This window comes from Castor canadensis, chromosome X (assembly GCF_047511655.1).
Source record: "Castor canadensis chromosome X, mCasCan1.hap1v2, whole genome shotgun sequence".
Lineage (NCBI taxonomy): Eukaryota > Metazoa > Chordata > Mammalia > Rodentia > Castoridae > Castor > Castor canadensis.
Window position 1 is genome coordinate 133,974,401 of NC_133405.1, and position 20,064 is coordinate 133,994,464.

Sequence of the window (20,064 nt, forward strand, 5' to 3'; positions counted from 1 at the left end):
GAAAATTTTTTCATTATTAGAAAATCATTTAATTGTAAACTCTTAACTGTATAAATGTTTTGAGAAACCTTCTGTGCTCATTTCATTAGGGACATTTAAACAAGTAGGTTCTTATAAGGGAAATTTTTTTTCTTTCCCAGGCTATGAGTAATTACCAATTAAATGTTTTTGTTTTTTTTTAAAGACAGGTCAGAGCACTGCAGGTACACTAGCTTTAAGCAGGCATTGCATAAGCCAAACGGAGACAAAACCTTCCGCAAACTGAATGTTACTCCAGATTAGTCCTCATAAACCCGAGTCTAATTTAGCACAAGTACACAGAAGAGGATGTCTACGCTGGTGATTTGAAGGTACAGATTTCTACTGTTCAGTGCATGCACAGGTCACTTTGATGGAGCCTTTCTTGGGGCCATACTGGGGACTGAAGCCAGGTCTCATGCTTGCTAGGCAAGTACTCTACCACTTAAGCTATCCACACAGTCTTTTTTGAGATAGTGGCTCACTAACGCCTCACTAGAGCTGGCTTTGAACTTGTGATCATCCTGCCTCTACCTCTGTAGCAGTTGAGATTACAGGTGTGTACCAGTACACCTGGCTTGGAGGAACCATTTATAAATTAAAAAATCCTTGTAGCCCTTGTTGTTCATGACAAATAGTCTTTGGAAGTTAAGGTCAACAGAGCTGAGCTATAAAAAAAGCCAAGTGCTACATTCTTTATCGTACTTGTACCCTTTTTACTGATTTAGAACTTTCAAAAATATCCAGCGTGTGTGTATGTGTGTGTGTGGGGTGGGGGGAATTGGGAGGCCTGTGAGACTAAAATGAAGCTTAGAGGGATGACTGCAGAGACCAGAAGCTGGTAATTTTGGAGGAGGATAAACTAGTGTCAGCCCCAGCAGGGCTCACTGTGCAGCAGCAAGACAGCACAGAGCCACAGTAACTTCTAATAACCACCACCTAGTCGTGCTGCCAAGTGAGGCAAAGCCAAAGACAGAAAGTAAAACAAACTGAAACAAAAGTTACAAGTAAAGAGCTCACCCCACTGTTGCCCTGCAATAAAGAGAAAAGGCCAGAACAGAAACTCTTCTTTGGTTCTTTCAAACAAGACAGGTACTGCTTTATTTAGATCACCAAAAATAACATTTTATAGAAAAGGAACTATAACATTACACAACAAAGTAGAGCTGTAAAATCTCAAACAAGACAGGCAATGCTTTATTTAGCGCACCAAAAATAATTTTTCACAGAGAGGGAACTCTTACAAGCAAATGTATAGCTACAAATTTTCTTTTGCCGTCAATATCAATTCCCTCTAAAATACTTTGAGACTACTTTGTGGTTTCCAAGTACAAACTAAAATTTGTTGGGCAGAGTTGCTCAGCCTCCTCACACAAATGAGAACAGTTCGAAAAAATTTTGTTTAGTGCTAACAAATAACTAAACAGTGTGGTTTCTGCTAACAACCAACTGTAATGTCTAACAAAATGGCCTAACCTATGTTTCATGAATGTTTTGCTACGAACACAGCTGTTCTTTTCCTGCCATCACAGATGGCTTCAGGTTCAGCAAGTGTTACGTCTGAGCATGTTCAGGCACCAAGGAAATAATTCTTAACAGAAATAACTACAGTATGTGGATAACTCAAATAAATAACTGAGCCTGCCTCTGCCACAGCCCCCGAGGTGGGCCTATGTTTGTACTCTCTGGAAAGAAGGTCCACCAGCCCATTATTTCTTCACCTGGAGCCCAGAGCGCAAAGCCAGGCAGAGCAAGTGTTCTTACAGAACTATCAAAACTTTAATAAATGGCCCTGGGGTTCTTGGTGCTGTAGTGTGCCTCACAGGCAGCAACATAAGCTGACTCTGGGAAGAAGTCATCATGGTATTCTGCTAAGAACCTGGAAAAAGAAAAAACAAAGGCCAAAGAGTATCATACTAGGCACTGAATATCATTAAGCAAAATAGTAACTTTTAACCAACTCTAACATTTCAACTTTTTTTTGGTACTAGTAGGAAAAATATGACTCTTGTCTTGATTTCTATACAATTACTTTCATCACACTTATCTGGTTTATAAGTTAATTACTAGTTATCTAAATTTGTTCGCCATCATCAGGTATCATAGAACCAAAACTACAATCTAAACTTCACTAGGTGGCACTCTGGTGGCAGTCTGGTTATATAAACATTTGTGTGTGTGTGGAGGGGAATATTTTCCTGTTTTTCAAACTATAAAAAATAAATTATAAACTCATACATGTCACTCAAGAAATTCCCATGCCTTATATGTACTAAGTTATACCAAAATTGAACTGAATAACTAGTAATAGCATTTTGTGTCCTAATTTGCCATGCCAAAAGGTGTTATAGTTCCAGATTACAGCACCACAACACGTCAGAGGACTGATTTATGTCTCAGATGGCTGTTAAAATGTGACCATTCAAGAGTCTGGAATATACAGATGATCTCTTAACTTTAACTTCAACTGATTTTGCCATGGAGGGCTAAAACCTTCTTGAATATGCAATATTAACTAGTAAGCTAATTTGTTTCATGCTAGTTTTCTCAGCAACCTCCCACCTGTCCAAATTCCTAAAAATGTACAGCACCTTCTTTAGTAAAAATTGAGTCAAATTTCATTTGACAGCTAAGTCTTTTTTCTTCTACAACTGTACCTTTTTTAAAGGTCATTATTTAGTGCATTGATTCTAATTGATGTCATTGTATACGTTTTAAAAACTCTTACTATATTTATTTGTAAATCATTCTAAGTGATTTACTAAAACCCCAATTTCTACTTTACACCAGGAATACTTCAAAATTAGCATGCTTCCCTGCACTAACTTGCAGCTGTCTCTTCATATTTTTCTTGGCACCAGTTGGTTTCAGTGTACTACGTTTTATATCAAATGGAATTGTGGGTATGTTTGATGGAGAGACTAAGAGGAAAGAGAATATTTTAAAAACTGCTTTCCAATAGAATGTTGAAAAGTCTCATCTTGCTCAAAGACCCTTTACTCAAAATCCCTACCAGAAAGTATCTTTTAAACCTGCAAGACTGATTTTTCTGGATGGAGTTAGTTCCCCTCTGGCAAGTCCCCAAATATTAGTCAGTGTGGGGCCTCACTAGAAGGGAAAGGTGGCCTTTAAAGAGAAGGGAGAAATAAGGTCAGGTAGCTAGGCTGAGCCACGTGAGGCAGGGTAAAGACTAGCCTTGAAAACTAAGGTAAGGAAGTGGTCAAGAGACATCTGGATGGGAAAGGGGGAGGTTGGATTTGGGCCACAGTGGGGGGAAGTTTGGGGGGGTGAGGATGGGGGCAGATTCTCAAGTCAAATGATTCCATTAGCTAAGAAAATGACTGGCTGTCAAGGCCTTTCTCTGAATTCACAAATGCCAGCACAGACTAAGGAATCATTTATCTTAACTCTAAAGTAAATACCAAAATCCAAGCGATAAAATGCTAATATTTAAGTTAGTGTATGTACAGGCAACAAAGAACAGGCCAATGCTTAAGCTACTCCTGAATAAGAAAATGTAAAATTAAGTAATTGTCGATGTTATGCACTTCAACTTGAGAAAATTTATTTTCTATTTACAAAGTTATCCAACTTGATTCTCTGAGACAGAAAAAATTACTTCCATCCAATGAGTACTTGACTCAGAAACCGGAGAAATTAGGGAAAGAAGAAATAACCCCCAACCTCCTATCTTACCATTATGGTTAGAACCCATCATACTTAGGTAATACCTCTACTACACACAGAGCTGTCTCCACATGTGCCAAAGATAAATCTTGAAAAGTTACATATATGGCAGCAGAAGTAAGATCTGACAAACAAAGGTACCTCAGAAAGAGATCAAAGTGCTTCAGTAAAGCCTTCAGATTCTTCTCAGAAAAGGACATCTTTCCAAGGATTTCTGGAAGTTTTACTGGATTAAAATAAAGACAAACATATTTATAATCAGCAGAATCGACAATGCATAAGACATACTCCAGGGTCATCCAGGTCCCTCTTTCTCCTTTAACATCTACATTGTCAAACAAATACTCTTACTGAACAAAGATAGAGGTTAGTCAAATATTCTAAGCACAAATTTTAAGAAATTTAAGATTTATCCAATGCCTTTTCTTCCCAGAGGGCACCTTTAGATGATCATTATAGAGCCCAAAAAGGAAAGTAACTTTCCACATCAGGTAAGTACTTATAGCCCAAACCATAAGACATACGCAATCTAAAGCAGAACGAAAAATGGAAAGAAGAGAGTAGAAACTGGGATTCTTACCAAACAACCGCAGCAAATGTTGTGCCCCATAAATAAAAGAAGGTGGAGGCGGCTGGTCACCAGGAGGGTAATTGTCAGGTACAAGCTTCCAGGAGAGGACCTGGAAACAGCATGAATTGAGTGACTTTATTGTTCCTAATGGAGACACTTCTAGCCACCTAAATCTTATGATAGTAGATTGCATATAGAGGAAAAATACACTATTACATCAAAATAAACACAAGCCTATAAAAATAAAAGTGAGGGGCAGAATGACTTAATAGTAGATTAAGGAAATATTTGATTTCTTAATTCTCAACTATAACTGTTTTGGTCACTTAGCCCTTTCTCCTCTACTGGAAATTCTGCTGCATTCAAGAGAGAATGAAGCATTAAAAAGCAACCTAAAGATGTTTTGAGTAATGCCACCATTGTTTCAAGATCCCCTAATGCCTTGCTGTTACATTCACTATGAAAACTAATTTGAATCTTTAAATCCTCTGAATCAACTGGAAATAGACTTTCAACCTGGTAATTAGTTTCTTTGCTTTTGCTCTGAATTTCAGAACTATGGGCGGACTTGGGGCTTTTATTAAAAGAGCTGTAGGCCAGGTATGGTGGCTCAAACCTATAATCCTAACTACTCAGGGAGTGGAGATCAGGAGGATCATGCACGATTCAAGTCTAGCTCAGTCAAAAAGTTAGTGAGACACCCCCCTCCCCATCTCAACCAATAGCTGGGTGTGCCGCCACACACCTGCAATCCCAACTACACAAGGAAGCATAAATAGAGAACTGCAGTCCAGACTGGCCCGGGCACAAAGTGAGTCCCTATCTCAAAAATAACCAACACAAAAAAAGCTGGTGGGGTAGCTGAAGTAGTAGAGCATCTCTCTAGCCAGCATGAGGCCTCAGTATAGAAAAACAAAAAAAAAGTGAGAGCTGTACTTCAAATCTCTGATGAATTTCCCTAGAAATACTTTAGCAAATCAGAGAACCAGAGCCTAGTCTACTGAGCTGTCACTTTGGCTTTTGGGACATGTACATTTTAACACTGAAGTAGTCATGGTGAAGGAAACTCCCTATGAAAAAAAGCAAAAGGGTGCCCCCAAATGCCAGAAATGCTGACTTAAGTCAATTAGACAAAATGAAAGACTAGAAGCTCACAAGTACCATGGTGGACTTCTGGATGAAGGCTCCAACCTCTCACAGAGCCCCCTTTCCTCCCAGCCCACCCTTCTGTGCTGAGGGCAGGGGTAGTTTTGGCATCTTTACATCATCTCAGACCTATACCAGTGCCTGCAGCTCACTGAAGCTTGGGAATAGCTGATACTCAGCGATACAGTGATACTCAGGGGGGAACAGACAGAACTTACAATCACTAGAGGAATGGGTTGTACATAGTGTGTGCAAAAGTAAGCAGTTCCACCTCACTCACTCAGTTCTGCATTTCAATATAGCACATAGTCTCCTATTCATCAAAGATGAGTTTTATAGAGGAAAGCAATAGGTTTCTAGAGAAGGGATTCTCAATGGAGTATGCATAGAAACCCCATGTGGTTCTTAACTAGCGATGTGCTCATCCAAACCCTTCTGCCATACAATGCAGCAGCAACAGGTATCAGGAGAAAGAGCCTCAGGGATTTGGATAAAAAGCCCTGGTTAAAAATACAGCAAAAGAGGAGCTTAAGGAGGTGGGAATTCACTATAATCTCCTGAGTCCTTGTGAGAGCCTGCTGAATGTCAACTGTTTACCAGAAAACATCCTTTTGTATCATTTACCACTAGATGGCGGACTAGTACCACTGACTAGAGTGGAAATGATTCTGGCCTGAATATTCAGATGCTCTTTTGAAGAAACATGACTCTCTCCTGAACAATAAAACTAGACAGAGAGCTTCTTGTTTGAAAAATAGGAATGTCAGGGACTGCTTACACTAGAAATTTCTTGATCTACCCTCAACAATTACCATACCACAAATTGGACCTTCTAGCTTCCATATCAGGGATCAGCCAACTATATAACCTATGAGCCAAATCCAGCCCAACACTCATGCTAAAAAAATAAATAAAAAGAATAATATTTTATATTATGCAAAAATCACATGAAAGCTTCTTGCTGAAAGAATCTGGTGAGGGGGCACATCCATGTTGCTTTCAAATTGTAACAACAGAGTTGAGTACTCTCAAAAAAGACGATATGGTATGCAACCCTGAAAACATTTACAATCCAACCCTTTACAGAAAGTTTGCCAACCCCTATTTCTACCATTAAATGTTCTTTGTCTACTAAAGCCACCTTCCCTTATACAATTCCTACCCATCATAATGGACTAAGACCTCTTCTGAATTCCTGAAACACTCACCAGCTATATAACTTAAGCAATGGCCTTAAAAACAGGTTAAAAATGAAAAGTTTCCTCATCTGTCAAATGGACACCTGGTGAGAAGGTTGTTCTCAGGAATTCAAGTAATGAGTTCAAGGGTCTGGCACAATGCTCGCATATAGATACCCTCAAAGGGATGGCTACTAGGATAACTGTTAATGGAGGAGAATCAGATGTCTAAAGCAGGGGTTTTCAAACTACAGCTTGCTGCTCACATCTCGTACAACCACTGCCTGATTCTATATTGTCCAAAAGCTAAGAATGGATTTAATGCTTTTAAATGGTTGGAAAACAAAAGACTGTTTTATAATACATGAAAATCATGCTATTGAAATTTCATTGTCCATACATAAAGTTTTATTGGAACACAGAACAGTCATTTACATATTGTCTGTAGCTACTTTGGGAGTTAACTAGTCCTGACATTATGTGGCCCACAAAACCTAAAATATTTACTCTCTGGCTCTTGGCAAAACAGGTGTATTGATGCTTATTCTACAAAATGAAAATACCAATATCTCAATAATTGTGCTTATATATATGGTAAAAGATGCTTGTTAAGTGTAAAGCTGGAATCTTAACAATTTCTTCAGTTTTGAAAGCAGAAATACACTATTAAGCAAAACCCTATGAATAATTTTGCTAATACTTATAGTAACATGATACATCAAGAATCTAGAATAAACATCAAACACTTAACTCTTTACCTCATTTATTTCATTAGTTCTTCTCCCTTCAAAGCCAGCAAACACAGCAGTTCCTTCCTTACTAGGGGTCAGAGGAATGGGGGAAGATGATCTGCTGTGTACAGGTGTCTCTTCAAAAGAAAAAGGTGCAATTACTTGCCTGTAATGTACACAACAACTGAATTAAAGGCTATCATCAAGATAAACAACAGAACATAATCTAAAGTCAATTCTCAGAAATTACTAGTCTTTAACAAATGTGACATTTCTCATATAAAGACTGCACCTGGAATATTATTTGCTAAAAAAATAAAGTACTGATACATGCTACAATGTGGACGGACCTTGAAAAGGTTATGCTAAGGTGAAAGAAGCCAATCACAAATGGTCACATAGTGTATGACTCATTTTTATGAAATGTGCAGGATAGAGACAGAAGGTAGATAAGTGACTATGAGGGGCTTGAAAAGGGGGGAAATAGAGAAGAACTGTGAATGGGCACGGGGTTTCTTTTGAGGGTATTGAAAATGCTTTGGAATTGATTGTGGAATGTTTATGAAACTCTGAACACACTAAAACCACTGAAGTGAACACTTTAAATGGGTGAAGGGCAAGGCATGTGGATTATATCTCAATAAAACTATTAAAAGATAGCACCACTGAAGGAGTCCACTTTAAAATGGTTAATTTTATGTGAATTTAATCTCAATAAATAAAAACTGACAAGAAAACAAATTTAAAAAAGAAAAAGTACTTCATGTTTTAGAACTTTTTAAAAAAAAAAGAATTCTCTTATTCTCCCCAGCTCAACCTTTCCACTCTTCATTCTATCAACATATATTAACCACCTGCATACTTGTTATGATCCTGGATATATGAAATGCCTCACAGTCAAATCTAGAGACACAAACAGATCAGTGGCTGCCAGAGTCTCCAGGCAGGGGCCAGTAAGAAGTGTCTGCTGATGCATGAAGGCTTTCTTTTGGGGGAGGTGAAAATACAGGGAACTGATTTTGGTGATGGTTGCAGAATACCGAGTATACTAAAAACCACTTTAAATGGTGGATTTCATGGTATGCAGACCATATACTTCAATAAAACTATTAAGAACAGCACCTGATTTTGTTTTAATGCTTGATTATTCAAAAGGATCTTTTTAAAAAGGTATGTCTTGAAAATAAGAACAAAAATGTAAACAACCCACTAGAACTGTGTCTTCTGAATACGTCATTAAGGCTAAGTATAGAAAATACAAACACGGGATCCCATAAATCTGCTCACAAGAAGTGGTAGAGGGCGAGGGTGAAGAAGCAATGTCAAGATACAGAGCCCAGTGCTGCCTCTACCACAGCCTCACTGTGCTGCTCCTGCCAGCTGCTGTGCTACGCTCAGTTCCCTCTTCGGTGGTCTAGCAGCCTTCGGGTCATGTCACGGTATGTACACTCAATGAGGGTTGACATGGGTCTAGCCCAGGCTGACCCAAAAGGTGGCAGCAGTCCTCCCCAGCCCAGAACTCCAGAACTGAACCTACTCTTTTCTAGGTGCAGGAATAGCTTGGGCATGCTGGCGGATGTGTCCTGTTGCCGGCGCTTGGGCTGAGGTGATGCACTGCTTTCAGACAGCCTGTCACAGTTAGTGCTGTGGCGTGTGGACCGCCTGAGAGACTGCAATGCTTCTGGCTCAGCTTTGCGTCTCTTGGGGGTGGCCGGTTCACCGGAGGTTGGTTGACTCTCTGTGGACTGTGGTGTGGATGGATTCAACAAAGGCGGGCTAGGAGAGAGCTCCTCTTGGCTCCTAGGCAAGAAAAAAAGGGTCACAGGTGGCTGCTGTAGACCTGAGGCCTCTGGAAGCCAGAATGGGAAGCCCACTCTCCTAGAGCATCCGCTGACATCTGGACCTCCAAGTGCGCTAAACATACACTTTCATAAAAATCATTTCAATTCTCTCCGTAACTCTGCAGAGGCATGCTGGGATTAAAGATTAGAACATCTCTGTTATATTTCCTTAGAACAACAGCTCTCAAATGGGAGCAATTTTGCCCTAAGGGGACAATTGGCAATGCTTGGAGGCAATTGTAGCAATTGAGGGAACATGTGCTACTGCCTTCTAGTGGGCGGAGGCCAGGAGTGCTGCTCAACACCTAACATTGCCAAGACACAATGATCCAGCTCAAAAATCACAGGGCTGAGGCTGAGAAACCCTGGTCTAGAGGATAAGCATACTACATCATCTCACCAAAATGTAACTGCAGGCAGGACTTGAAAAAGTCATGAGCACAGGAGCCCACCCTGGACACAGGGAATCTCAAGGTGTGGACAACACACAACACAACCTTCTCCCCACCCCTAGAAAGTCTCTCAGGCCCTTCAGCTGGGGTGAAACAGACAGGCAGAAAGGAGGGGAGAGAAAAGCCACCAAAGAGAGCTGGTGGAGAAGCAGAGAGAGAGCAAGAAGCCATGAAGCAGAGGGTGGGGCAAGCATGGCACAGGGTAAGTGGGAAGTTATTAACACCTTTGGAGGAAGACTTTTGCAGGGTAGCTGTAGAGGAAGGTAGACGGTCAATGGTTAAAGGAGATGGATGAGTGGAAATCTTGAGAACAGACTACTTTCTCAGGAAAAGAACAGTGAGAGATGGCATACCTTACAGAGATTAAGGGTAAAGACTTTAGGTCAGGAGATTTTTTCCCCCTCAAAGTACAGAGAATGGAGTGTGTGTGCCATTTCAGGAAGAAAAGTGCTAACACAGCAGAGCAAGAGAGAAACTAACCTTTATTGAAGGTCAAAGGCTCTTGGTCCCTTGTGAACAATCTCACTTAATACTACTCATCAGGGAAACAAATGCTTCATTCCACTGTACAGATGTGAACACAAGAGACTCAGAAGGAACTTCTCCAAGCCACACGCACGCAAGAAGGGAGCTCAATTTAAATCTACACCATTCGAGGCCCACACTCTCTTCACTCCACCCCACTGCCTTCCAAAAGATGGAGACAGCTGGGCACAATCCCTTCTAAATCCTCTATTCTGGACTACTGGGTAAATCTTTCAGAGCCACAAGAAAGCAAATGATGACTCAGTTTACCCAGGGGGAAAAAGATACCAACAGTATAGGCGCTTTTTAAATCTTTCTCCTCCAAACTCATTGGCCCTATCACATCAGATCCAAGTCTTCAAAAAAGGAGTTAACTTTGTCAGTGTTGTCATCTGAAGGTGAAGGTGCAAGCTAATTTAACTTACCTATTAGTGTTTGTGGCACTTTCCTTAATTGGAAGAAAAAATTTAGACGAGGTCACCTTTTTATACTGAGCTTGTTCATATGGGTAGAGCAAAACCAATGGAAGAGTGTAATCAAAAGTTATTCTTAATCCATCCACCATCTCCTTACAAAGGTCAACACTGGGAGGATTAAAAAGAGATTAGAGATGCAACAAAGAAATAGCTACTTTCCAAAATTTCACAATGAAGGCATGTATTTTTAATAAGGCAGGCTTTTAAACTTCAACATTATATATTACACCTACACATATAAAGGATGAAATGAATTTGCAGATGCTAATAACAAAGAATTAAATGAGGAAACACACCGATAATATAGAAAAAGTACATTAGCAACTTTAACTTACCCATTTAATACAAATGAATAGGTTCAATGCCACATGAGGAGTCCCAGCAATGGATAGGTGGACAAATCCAGATAGACTCCCTCCAACTCTAACACTCTAGCTCCCTGATCCTATTCCTACCAAGTCATGTGAGCAAGGCAGGATATAAAGAAAGCTACTCTAACTAGAACAGGCTTTTTGTAAACATGCTTTGACCCAATTCTCATTGTCATTCTGGTGCTTCTTGAGGAAGAGAATTTGTGCCCTGAGTAATGTCATGGAAAATATTCCTCTCAGGGCAAAGGCAATGTACTATCAAGCTAGGCCACATGTGCAAAGAGTTATTGAAGATTTCACAAAAGTGATTAAAATTTTGATATAGTTTGATTATTCAACAAGTTATTAACAAACTATGAATTCAAAATAACTAAATATAGGAAACTATTCCCTGTTCTAAACTCTAATATACAAAGAGAGAATCACAAGACACGAAACACACCAGTACTCACTTCTTTTCTGCTGGGATATAATGCACATTCATGTGGGCATGCATCATTGCATGATGGTGACGAGGCCTCTCACTGGCTGAAAAGGCTGCATTGATAGCAAAATGCTTCACGTAGGATTCCAAAATCGTTATGATGTTGGTCTGGCATGGAAGTTTTACTAACTGTTAACAAAAATATACACATCTTGATGTATGCATCCAGTTGTAATAAACCACACATTCCAAGGAATTAGTCGTGTCTCTATCACTTAATCTCAAAAAAAAAAAAAAACCAAAGACAATCCTGCTTGAATAGAACATCTTATATATGCTATGAAGCTCTTTGGTCATTCTTCCTCCTACTAATCATATTCTCATGTTGATTACAGTATGACTGTTTTGAATATATGTAAGCGGTGATCCTCATCTTCATATGCCATTAGAACACTCTGGGCAGCCTCTCAAAGTATACCCAAAAAGGCTCCCACCACAGATCAATCCACACATAAGAATTCTGGAAAGCTCTTTAGAGGGTCTGAATGGGCAGCCTGGGCTGCATGAATTTTAAGTTAAACAGCAGCACAGCACCACTGTCAGCGAACTTTAAAGCCTGACTCAGTACAAAACTGAAAATATAAGTTTCATTCCTCCAAGCTTCTCCAGTGTTTGAGACTGTGACTGGAAACTATGGCTAAATGAAAACACTGTACCAAATCCGTGTTTTCCACAATCTGCCTGCATACCCGTTTTCTCCTGTTGATATAATAACAATCATCCTCAAGCTGCTTCTTCAGAACCTCAGGGATGTCTATGGTTATTGCTCTTTCTTCCATTTCCTTTTTTGTATGCAGCTCTAGTTCTTCTTTCTGAAACATCATAATTCCATTTTTAATTATTTAAAGCAGTGGGAGAATCTATATCCACAGATGAGCTAACACATGAGAGTCTGCTATGAAAGAAGCCCAGTTAATCCTCAACATGCACAAATAGTCTATGTTGGAGAACAGACTTAGAGACATTATGCCACATGTCTAAGTATGTTAAAAGCCCAAACTGAACTTATTTTAGGGTATTAACCATGTTGTAAATCCTTACTGTTTCTTCCCCATTTACACTTACCACTGAGGTTTGTTAAATTTGGAGGCAGGCAAAAGCCACCAAATTCTTGCTATGTTCCATTAAAAAATTAATCATAGAAATGAAGCTACCCGCTCCACTAAAAACACATCTTTCATCTTCTCTAAAATGAATCAAGTATAAGCTTTTGTTCTAAGATTTTAAGATATTTTCTATTTGCACAGAATGTATTAATTCTGGGAAACAAATGATACCATATCTTGTGATAGTTGTACAAAAGAAATTTTAAAATCTCGGTTCTAGTCTGGAATCTGCCACTACTTAACTGTGTAGATGAGGAAACTGGGCTTCTGTTTTCTCGTCCTGAATTATTCTTGCATCTCCTTTTCCTATATGTTCTATGATTCTCTTTTTTAATGTCTGTGATATTGCAGCAATAACAAATAATTAAATAATTTATTTTAACTTTTCAAAAAATTAACCATTACAAAATATAGTTTATAATTTTACTGAAGAAAAAAGAGGTAACTATAATTTATAGAAACACTTTGTGGGTATAGAGTCACTGAGAGGCTAATATAATGACTGTACACAAGGGCTGTTTTTTTTTTTAAATGTCAAGTAAAAATGTATTGTTAGAAAGTATTACATAACTGGAGAATTTTACCGTAAAATTTTACCACTAAAATATATACCAAAGACAGAACTTTTATGATAAAAACTTTTATACCACTTCAGTCTTTTCTTCAATGTCACTTTCTTCACTTATTTCTTCATCTTTTTCTTCACTACTGTCATCAGAGGAACTGCTTATTGCTAAGTGAAATAAAAATATTAGGCAAACTCATATATTTACCCAACCCTTTATGTTTATTAATCTTTAGGTGCTTCATTCAATCTACTAAGAAAATTACCTATAGTCCTCCATATATTTTAAATCCTAACACAATACTATGCCTTTCTGAATAGAAATGTTTGAAAAATATAACTCTAATTTCAATGGATACAAAAATCACACAAGCTAATGATCTGCAAGTGTTTTGTTAGCTAGGATTCTGTGGTTCTCTGTTGGATTCTTATGTAGTGACAAGGCCCAGGAGGTAGGAAGAAGAGAATGGACCATGACTAAAGATCAGTGAGGGCCCTGCTGAATGACTGGGTGGTGGTCACAAGTATAATTTTGATAAAGTCTTATACTCACTGACTCATTGTATTGACTGCTACTTTAACTGTCAAAAATAAAAGGGGCATAAGTTATATAGCTACACCTTGACTTACAATAGGGTTACATCCAGCAAGCATATCATATGTTGAAAATCTGATAAGTACAAATGTGCTGAATATACCTGATGTACCAAACATCATGGCTGACTACCTTACACATGCTCAGAACACTTACATTAGCCTATGACTGGGCAAATTCGTCTAGCACAAAGCCTACATTATAATAGTATTAATATCTCATGTACTTTATTGAATACTATACTAAAAGTAAAAAAATAGAACAGTTATATGGGTATGCTTTCATGCCCCACTGCAAAGCCAAAAAATCCTAAGATGGTGACTATTTGTACATAATGAGTTTGCAAAGTTTCCCTGTCTATAATTTCAATGACTCTTCCCCTCGGTCAGTCCTGAAGTATAAAAAGACTAAGTGAAAGTTCATTTAGCCAAAGAAAATGAAGTCAAGCCTTACAATTTTCATCATTTTCATCTTTTTCTTCAACAGGGAGGCTTTTTAAGACAGAGTCAACGCCGGGTAGCCTGCAGCGCTTTTTCTTTCTCCCTGTGCTTCTTCTGAAAAAGATGAACACAAATTAAATAAAATTTGACACCAACTGGTATGCATCTTGGGATCAAAACAAGATATTATAGGGCTGGAAAGTGGCTCAAGAATTAAGAGCACCTGCCAGCAAGTGTGAGGCCCTGAGTTCAAACCCCAGTACTGCCAAAAAACCCCCCAACATATAATAAATAATAATTCTTGAATTGGAAAAATGACCTTTAGAACATAAATGGCAATCTTCACTTCAGAGTATTAAACAACCACCATCTGAAAACACAATAAATTCAGCTATTTAGAATACTGTAAGGGCTATTCAGTTACATACTTGCAATATGTAAAATTATTTAATAAACAAAATGTATCTCTTTGTTATTTTTATACCATAAAAACCCAACTAAAAGAAAACACAGTAACATTTATATCATTATCTTTGTATTCTTACAGGCGAGCTACTGCTTTTCTTGCCAATTTACGCTGCAATCTACGATTTTCATCTGTATCACGGAGCACATGATCTTCTGCTGCCCATCTATCCCAGCTAATTGAAAAAAGAAGGAAGAAAATGTAAAATTCAGTATTTTAGTTAGATATGACACAAATGCTAAAAGTACCTCAAAGAAAGAAGTGCCCCAGAATTACTGACATTAAAAAAAAAAACTATATAAAAAGTTTAAAATTACAAAGAGGATGCAAATAAACTGAAAAACTAATTCAGGCAGACACAGAAACGGGTTTACAGAATCACTCACAGATAATCCAAATATAACGGACTTAAAAGTAACCATGCCTCAGAACAGGCAAGCTTTAAGAACAAAGCAAAACCAGGAACTGAAACTTTCCTACAAGTGTTTCTACAACTTAAAAGAAGTTTGCAATGCTCTTTGTGCTGCAAAGACGATCAATACTCAATCTGGTTTAGGAAGTACACTTACCTTCTGTTCCAACCATTAAAATGTATCAGATATTCTGGGATCTTTCTGCCTTTTTCGTCTTTCCCAACAATAACATCGACAATCTGAAACCAGGAAATATTGCTCACAAGTGGCAGTACACACAGACAATTAGAAGTTAGATCAGGAAAACTAGATCATACTCCCTTTTCAAAAGAAAAGAAAGCTTTCTCTCCTTTAGATCGAGAGCTGGGTTGAAACATTTTTTCTTTCAATACCATTTTTTTCCCTGAGTGGATGCCCCAAAATAGGAAACATCCGTCCAACCACCCCGTGATTGGTCTCTGAGTTTGAGACAGGGTGAAGCTTCTGAAGCCATTGGCCAGCGGATTTGTCACTAATGACAGTCCAGATCAGACAAGAGAGCTGTAGCCCTGAGACCTCTGGGAGTTGTAGTCTCCAGGGCTCTGCTGCGTCCAGTGCCCTGATGGGCTGTCTTGAGACTTTTACACTCCTCCCTCTGTTGGGGAACAAATGGGGCAAATGATGGGGCGTGTACCCCCCCTCCCAGGGGCTCAGGAGCGGGGCGGAGCAGGAGGAAGGACAGCAAAGGGATTCCGAAAGAGAGGGGCCAAGGGTAGAATAGCCCAGAGACCTTGGGGTGTCTCCATCGGACGGTGCCGCCCAAGCATTGCTGAAGACGCACATGGCGCTGTCCCGGGCCCTATCACCAAACGGTTCGCCCCGGTGGTCCTAGGGACCGATCGGGGCCAACCCCTACCCCCTCCCGCTCCCTAGAGCACTGAAATACACTTCCCTTGGGGTCCAGAAGTACTTCGGTGCCCACTCCAGCCCACCACCCCGCCCTGAGGAACTACAAGATGTGGCTCTGCCCCTACAGACTTAGGTGGATAGGCTCGATTCTTCCCAAACACTGTCAGGCCTACACAAATCTTTCAAGAATTGGAAAGTGAATGCTGCAAGACCTTGAGGCCCCAAGGCACTGGGCCAACCTTAGTCTTAGGGTGGGGGTTACAGCGTACAGGAGGGATCGACCCCAACTCCTAGGGTCCAGGGAGAGCGACATCGTAAGTTGGCGGACAGCGCCGTGGACCTAGGGAGTAAGACCTGTGTCAGACCGGGAGAGTCCACGTGGCTCTGGGCCGCACAGGATTAGAAATTTACCGCAAAGGCTTGGTGACAGTCCACCTATACTGGTCACCCAGTTGGCGCTGCAAGCTTAAACAGCCTCTCCGGCCTTGCGATCGCGCGTGCGCAGCGCAGAACACCACATCCGGAAACGGAAGCATCCCGGCCCCGAGTCCCGCGCGCGGTGCCCGGCGAGTGCCCCCTGCTGCCCGAGCTGCTGCGCAGGCCGAGGTGCCCGGCCGCTCCATCGGCTCCACGCCGCTGTCCGCCCCCGCCCCTGCCTCCCGTCCCCGGGGCCCCCGGCCCGCGCCTCCTCCCTGTCCCCCCGCGGCGGCACCTTGGCATCGTACAGCACTCGCGCCTTGGTGGGGTCAGGCTCGAAGCACAGCACTTTCTCCCCTGAGTGGAATTTAAATTTCATGCCCTCGCTCGCGCTCATTTGCTCATCGTGGCGGAGGGCGAGGCTCCGGGGCGGGCGGAGCGCGCGCGGTGGGGGAGGGTGGGCGGGGAGGCGGCGCTCCGCGACCGGGGGGGGCCGGGAATGGCGGAGGCTGTGGCCGCCCCGCCCTCGGCCCCTCCTCCGGCCACCCCGCGCCACTGCAAGGACCTCGGAGACACCGGGAGCGCGCGTCCCCGGCTGGGCGCGCCCTCGCCTGTCCCCTCTGGGGCTCCGGGAGGGGTGCGGGCGGGGGGCGCGACCCCCTGGCCGAGGTCTTCCAGCAGAACGTCCCCTCTCACCCCCATGGGAAAGGGTCCCAGCGGCCTCCAGGCTGCGCCCACGTGTGCGCGGGGCCGTCACCCCGGGCCCGCGCTCTCCAGCCGGGGCGCGGGGGTCGCTTAGGGAGAGAGCCGGTCTGGGGTGGGCACCAGGCAGCGGGGAGGCTGTATGGCGTCTGCCCCCAGGAGCTGGCTGGCCGCGAGCGCGCACGTCAGCCCCCTTGACAGAGCCGCACGCCGTTGAGTGTGGCCACGCAAGAAGGACGCTGTGCTGGAGCTGGCTCGAGATGGGCAGTGGCCTTGGGCGAGGGGAGGAGGACATTCCTGGCAGTGAATAGAACACTTGGTCATCCTTCCGAGAGGACAAGCAGGTGGCAGGCCCGGAGCCCCCAAGTGACGGGGTGAGCAGTGGGCAGCGAAGCAGATGGGTCCTTAAAGGGTCGTTAACATCTTAGGTGTCAGCTTCCATCACTCCCGGAATTGCTCCCTTATGGTATGTCTTCAGTAGATCAAAAACTCCCTGAAGACTGGAAGCACCGTTGAGGCCGCTGTTTACACGGTACCTGCACAGAGGGGGTCCTCAGTAAATATTCGATGAACGAGTGGCAAGGGACGGGAGAGTTGAAGGGCAGACCTCCAGAGACAAGGAGGACGGTGCTGGATGGTTTCTTTTTGAGGAGTGGAAAGCCCTTAGGCAGTGTAGTTACTGGATTGAGCCTGGGTTGGATAGCGGCATTGAGGCAAATTTCTGCAGTCCTAGTGAACTGCCGGGCTTGGGCTTCCTACACTACTCTGTTCTTGCCTCCAGAAATTTGCACTTGCCTCCCCCTCCCCACTCCTCCTTCACCAGGTTCCTGGCACGCATCCTTCATATTGCAGCTAGGACGTTGCCAAGAGAAAATCCCCTCAGGCTTCCCGAGAGGAATCACATACCCCTCCAAGACTCCCTCCCAGCCCTCCACTTACCCTTGTCTTGCATTTACTGCTTTGCTGTAGAATGGGTTGTTCAGTTGAAGATGCCCTCATTAAGATGGTAAGCTCCTTGAAGCTGGGGGTGGGGGGTGTCTCATCCAGTTCATCATTGTATACTCCTAGCACACAATAAATATTTAATGAATGAATGAACAGATTGCAGATTTATGAAATCAAATCCATAAAACTCAGTGGCCAATTGGATATGAAGGAGGGGAGGGGAGGAGGAATCTTGGGAGACCTCCAAGTTTTCTGGCATAAGGAGCTGGGTGAGTGATAGCTCCACTGGCCAGATAAGGGCTAGGGAGAGGAGGGACAGCTTGAGGGGAGATGGGCAAATAATGACCTGTGTCTAAGATATACAGCACAGTCAGTTCCAGTTCCAGTTCAAATCCTCTCCAGGTTGTGGTTTACCAGGGATGTGGGGAATAGGTGGTGCTGTTCCCCACAAATGGCAGGGGCAGCTCTGAAGTACAGGTTACTGCATGCCATGTGTAAACCACACTGAAGTGTTAACCTTTTGATTTCTCTTGCCCATGAATGGGAGAGTTCTCCAGGCTCTAACCTTTCAGGGGTAGGTCTTTGAATGCTTTCTTTCATTTCTCTCCATTTCCATCCTTACATCATTGATCAGTGCCTTCCTGCTTCCCCCTCCCCAAAAGTCCAAGAATGGAAAAGCCTAAAAGCCACAAATTCTACCTATGGCAGTCCCCCTCACACTCCCTTGCAACCCTCCTCCAGGTTAGGTGCAACGTTGAGATCCCCATCTCTACCACCTTCTTGGGTGTAGAAGTTAAAAATATGTGAGCTCTGGAGTCCATTCTCTATGACCCAGTCCCACAGTTGTCATTCCTTGGCTTGTGACCTTGAACAGTTGTTTAGTCTCTCTGTGATGCATTTTTGTTACGTTGAAAATGAAGATAATGGCTCATACTCCATAGGGTTGTTGCAGGAGTATATAAATCTATTCCGTGTACATGACTTTGTTTAGTACCTGCTGTATAAGTGCTGCATAAATGTTTACTATTAACCGTTTTTCATCCATTTCTCCTGGTCCCCCATTCATTCATGCAATAAATATTTATTGGGCCTCCTGAGTGCTAGGTACTAGACACACAAAGTAGAAAAGTAAAATACGTCCTGGCCTCCAAGACGGCACGTTTCTAGATATGGCAGGGCAGCATGCAAGCAAACTGGAGTCTTATGCTACCTTGATAAAGCTGGTGGGGAGTAAAGGAGACACAAGTCCTTATTTTTCCCTAGGAGGAAGGACTGTGTCCGAAAAAAACTTCAGAGGAAGTTGCTCTTGAACTGAAATTTATGTGGTGTTTCCCTCATTTTTCAGGTTTTGCAACGGATCAGGCAATTAAGAGAGCCATCCAATCTCTCATGACAAGCCTTTTTTACTTCTCATTATAGGTCACTGAGTGGGTGATCGACCCGGGATGATTTTCTCTTAGCTATAGCACGGTGTGACCCTGCCTCCTCCCTGTGTTTGCTGTGGAGCCCGTTTTGTTTTGTTTTCTTTTGTGACAGGTCTCTCTGTGTTGCCCAGGCTGGCTTGGAACTCCTGGGCTCAAGTGATCCTCCTGTCTCAGCCTACGGAGTAGCTGGGACCACCAAGCCCATTTTGTTCTGGTGCTTGTCGTCGTTCCCTCGGAGTAGACCTCCCAGCAGGGCGCTGGCCTGGAGGAAGCTTGATTAGGCTAACACAGTAGCACTCGCTTCTGAATACATTTATAACAGCTAGGGAAGTTTTAAAACATACTGTTGCCAGACGTGCAATTTTGTTTTCAAAGCTCCCAGGTGACGTCAGCATGCAGGCAGGGCTGAGAAACTCTGGTCTAAACCAATCACGGCAATCCCTTCCCTTTTGCAGTGATTGGGTTAGGCCTGACCATGTGATCGCTCCTGGCCAATGAGAAGTTTTTATAGTGGGAGATCGGATGAAGGAGGTTATTTCTGGAACAAATTCTCCCCTCCTCCCGCCCCCCTACCCCCCTACAGAAAAAAAAAAAAACCTAAGTAGATGTGGTTTAAAGTCTCG

The 20,064-nt window shown here is 42.3% G+C and overlaps 1 protein-coding gene across 4 annotated transcripts; it reads right to left on the bottom strand.

Annotated features, from left to right (window-relative positions):
- Positions 1 to 1,082: 1,082 nt before the first annotated feature.
- On the bottom strand, positions 1,083 to 16,818 carry Msl3 (MSL complex subunit 3). Of its 4 annotated transcripts, XM_074062180.1 has the most exons (14): positions 16,365 to 16,477; positions 15,222 to 15,304; positions 14,732 to 14,827; positions 14,506 to 14,556; positions 14,200 to 14,300; positions 13,234 to 13,319; positions 12,170 to 12,292; positions 11,449 to 11,609; positions 10,575 to 10,733; positions 8,869 to 9,131; positions 7,359 to 7,468; positions 4,286 to 4,385; positions 3,847 to 3,931; positions 1,083 to 1,897 (listed from the first exon to the last, which is right to left on the bottom strand). In XM_074062180.1, exons 7-14 carry the CDS (start codon positions 12,257 to 12,259, stop codon positions 1,798 to 1,800), a joined length of 1,068 nt encoding a protein of 355 aa, XP_073918281.1. In that variant the 5' UTR covers positions 12,260 to 12,292; positions 13,234 to 13,319; positions 14,200 to 14,300; positions 14,506 to 14,556; positions 14,732 to 14,827; positions 15,222 to 15,304; positions 16,365 to 16,477; the 3' UTR covers positions 1,083 to 1,797. The 4 variants fall into 4 exon arrangements, with proteins under 4 accessions (XP_073918281.1, XP_020041084.2, XP_073918280.1 ...); XM_020185495.2 differs by lacking the exons at positions 14,506 to 14,556; positions 16,365 to 16,477 and adding an exon at positions 16,666 to 16,818; XM_074062179.1 differs by lacking the exon at positions 16,365 to 16,477 and having other exon boundaries at positions 15,222 to 15,950.
- Between the last annotated feature and the right edge of the window lie 3,246 nt (positions 16,819 to 20,064).